Source organism: Phyllobates terribilis, unplaced genomic scaffold, assembly GCF_046119375.1.
Source record: "Phyllobates terribilis strain yellow unplaced genomic scaffold, ASM4611937v1 Scaffold_2__4_contigs__length_985480577, whole genome shotgun sequence".
NCBI classification, from domain to species: domain Eukaryota; kingdom Metazoa; phylum Chordata; class Amphibia; order Anura; family Dendrobatidae; genus Phyllobates; species Phyllobates terribilis.
In genome coordinates this window covers 5,431,025-5,434,944 of record NW_027362762.1, presented here as the reverse complement: position 1 = coordinate 5,434,944, position 3,920 = coordinate 5,431,025, and the positions used below count along the sequence as shown (strand labels likewise).

Here is a 3,920-nt window from a genome sequence, read left to right as displayed (position 1 = left end):
CACCCTCCGACTGACCTTTAGCCACGCCTCCTGACGAAGCCACTTCGGTGAAACGCGCGTCGAGGCGCGCTATTCATTCCCCTTTGCAGACTTCTCTTACCCGGTCATCATTATGTCACAAGGTGATGTGCGGCTATTCTGATTATTATAAGCAGATCACTTTAGACACTTTTTTCTGCTCGCTGCATTATTTGATTAAACTCAGATTCATAGCCTAGGTGTCTCTCCAACAAGTCGGACTCTGACCACATTGCCTGATTATGTATAACACCTGGGTATTAATTATGGAGTTACACCTGCAATTGGGTTAAGGTTTTCCTTTCTCTTTTAGGGGTTTTTTTCAATCTTAACCCCTATTGGGTCTCTCATCCTAGTCACTCTTATTTGTTTTTTACTGTTATATATTACATGTTGTATTTTATCTAATAAAGATACAGTATTTTGCAATAACAGCTATATCTCTGGCCGTTAATTACTGAGGGCGATGTTCTTTCTATATATCAGCATTATCTTTATTACATCTCTCTCTCTCCTTCTTGGATGTTCATTACATAGCCTAAGATTGCCATGGCTAATATCGGGACCACACAATCATGATGTCAATGGGTTACGATAGGGTCTTAAAATGGGAGCCCTCTCCCTCTGTTAACCATATAGATGCCACTGTTGCCATTAGCAGCTGCATTTAGGTGGTTAAACAGCCTTGATCGGTGCCGACATTGATCATGGCCGATTCAGAAATGCGTCAGCTTAAAATGTACAGCTAATATTTGATGCATTTTCACCCGTTCGGGGATGCTATCCTTATTGGCGAACAGGCGGTCATTAAGGAGTTAAATAAACCTCCTGAGAATATTGTCCATTTCAGAAGAACAGAGAAGTAACATAAAGCATAATATCTTGTAGAACAATCATCTTCTTCACGCTCCAACGCTTGAGACGCTGGGTCTACTAAAGAGACATTACATCGTAACTTAAAGAATAATGCAGAAACATAAGCTGAGTATTCCGGATAGTCCAAAGCCAAACTACTTGGTTGCTCTTTCAATTTCTATTAAAAGTTTTGCTAGCTTATATATTTTTAAAAAATATATTTTATTTATATCTCTTCAATTTAATTGGATTGTTTATATTTTCATATGATTTTATTTTTTTTAAAAAAATCAGGAACAAAGAATATACCTAATCATCCTAAAACTATCGAGGACCAGGTCATTTGAAGAAATATCTTATGACCAGGTTCTTGAACAACTGGAAGATTTTAGTGACTATAGAGAATTTTCTTTAATATGTAAGATATGTTTTTTGAGAGAATCCTTAATATCTCTATTTCTAAAGCTGTACACGATTGGATTTAACATGGGGGTTAACACTGTGTAGAACATATCCACCAACAAATCAATGTCTGAGGAATAGAACGGTTTAGGAAAAATGTACATGAAGATTGGAGGCAAGAAGAACATGTTCACCACAATGAAGTGGGAGGCGCAGGTGGAAAATGTCTTACTGCGTCCTTCAGTTGAAGCTATCCGCAGGACGGATATGATTATTCTAGCATACGATATAACTATTATAGTGAAACATGTGAAGAGCACAAGGGTACTAAGGGAAGTGCCAATCTTGACATGGAGTGGGGTATCGGCACAAGCCAACTGAACGAGAAGCGGGTGGTCGCAATAATAATGTTGAATCTCATCTGCTCCACAAGACCGTAATTTAAGAGCTAATATTACCACTGCGATCGGAGAAGCGAACCCCAAGGTCCATGACACCAAAGCCAATGATATATAAAAGTGCCTGTTCATGATGGAATGGTAACGGAGCGGAGAACAGATGGCCACGTATCGATCATAAGCCATGACAGAGAGGAGGTAACACTCAATGGCATTAAAAGACACAAAAAAATACATCTGCACGAAACAACCCTGAAAAGAGACGCTATCAGGGTGCGTAGAAAACTTGTTGAGCATCTTAGGGATGGCTGCAATGGTGGTCATCATGTCTACTAAAGATAGGTTTCTGACAAAGAAGTACATGGGCGTGTGTAGCTTTTGCTCCAAGGTGACAACGATGAATATAAGACCATTCCCCGAGATGGATGAAAAATAGATAAAAAAGAAAATAATAAATAACAGGATGTGAAAGCCATGAAGGATCGGAAATCCAAAGATGTACTCGGTGACATGGTTGGAAGAGTCATTAATGGCGTTGATATCTTGTGTTTTCACCTGAGGATCAGAGAAATAGCACTGAAGACCGTGGTGCATACATTTGAAGTAAAATAGACAAGATAACCTTACTTTCAGAAATCCCGAGGTTACAACAGTATCAGAGGGCTAACTCGAAACTTCTGGATTTACAATGCAAAATTTATAGTAGAACATTTATCTATCACCCATCATGTACAGCAGTGGTCTCATCATATGAAGGTGAGGGAGTTTTAGGATCATCTCAGGCTTTGATATAAATGGAGGTCTAAGTCAGAATCTCCACAAATGCCCTGAGAGAACAACAATAGATAAAATCTTATATCAGCACCAATTACTAGGTACTTAAAAACCCTTGTAGGGTTTTTTTTTCAGATTGTTTAATGGATAAAATTGCAACGTGTTTGGAAAAAAATACCAACTTTACCTCATTAAAAATCCTCTTCAAATGGAGGAATTTTAATTATTCACTGCTCATTGCCAAGTCACCAGTCATCTCAGTAATAACTGGTCTCCTAGGTAGAGAGCACGGCATTTGTAAGGTCTTTGCCGTAGAGCGTGGAAGTGCTGCTCTGAAGCTCGATCGGACTTGTTTCCGTGTCCCTGCTCTCTTCCAATACTGCCTTTGTGTGTAGCATCAAAGAATCATAGAATCATAGAATGGTAGAGTTGGAAGGGACCTCCTGGGTCATCTGGTCCAACCCCCTGCCCCCTGACTCCACCAAGCTGCTAATCCAAATTGTCAATCATCATGAGAGCACCGCTCCCCGGCAAAAGCAGGAAGTCGAAAAGTAGGAGACTGCTGTGCTCCCAAAGACAGACCATGGGACAAACCTTTTAATACAAGGGAATGATGGATTTCTACTAGAGGTGGACAAATCTTTTTGCAAGACCTTGGCCCAGTGGCCACATCAGTGTTCCATGGCCACTGCAGCCCTGCAAACTCAGAATTTTTAGAAAATCGCCCTCACCCACTCTCACTGAGTTGGTGCTTCACAACTCTGCGATGCACGGATAGGGTGCCGGGCATCCCGCCTAGTCGAATAGTAGGGCCGAGTAATAGGATACTGGCTAGGCACGGTGCCGCGAGTGTGTGAATTGCACCCTACTGCAAGTTTCATCTGTGTGCAGTTTTAGTGCTGGGCAATCGCCCCTCCAGTGAGAGTGGGTGAGGGCGATTGTTCATCAGCATTCTGCACCTGTGTTACCTCCTTCTAACAAAAGGGGGCCGGCCGTGTCCTGGTGTGCATTTTTTCTTGAAACCTTGGCTGGTGAGTACCATTGCCTTTTGCTATTTTCTAAAAGCCCTGCAAACTGCCTCTTACCTGTTGGCATCCCCGGCACCTCTTTTGAGTAGCCAGTATGGGGTGAAGTGATGCGTCCATTATTCATGCTGCAATAATATTGTTGCATTATTCCTACAAATAAGAAAATGCACCGGGGGGGTTTCAGCAGGTAGGAGGTGATTTGCAGAACTTCTGTTCAGCGGCCATGGAATAATAATAAACCAGGATCAAGTGAATTTATAAGCTTATCTCTAGTTTGTATGATTACATAGTGGAAGTTAAAATTAGATAAATTCCTATCAAAAAATGTTAAAATTATGAGGACAGCTTTTTGATGGCTATTTCTGTATGCACATGGGTCATCAAGTGCACCCCCAATTAATAGTATCTAAAGTACATTAGGGTAATGTAACTTCTATACAGCTGC

The 3,920-nt window shown here is 41.0% G+C and overlaps 1 protein-coding gene across 1 annotated transcript; it reads right to left on the bottom strand.

Annotated features, from left to right (window-relative positions):
• Positions 1-1,268: 1,268 nt before the first annotated feature.
• On the bottom strand, positions 1,269-2,267 carry LOC141243051 (olfactory receptor 6N1-like). The gene has a single exon (XM_073668888.1). It carries the CDS (start codon positions 2,265-2,267, stop codon positions 1,269-1,271), a length of 999 nt encoding a protein of 332 aa, XP_073524989.1.
• Positions 2,268-3,920: the final 1,653 nt, after the last annotated feature.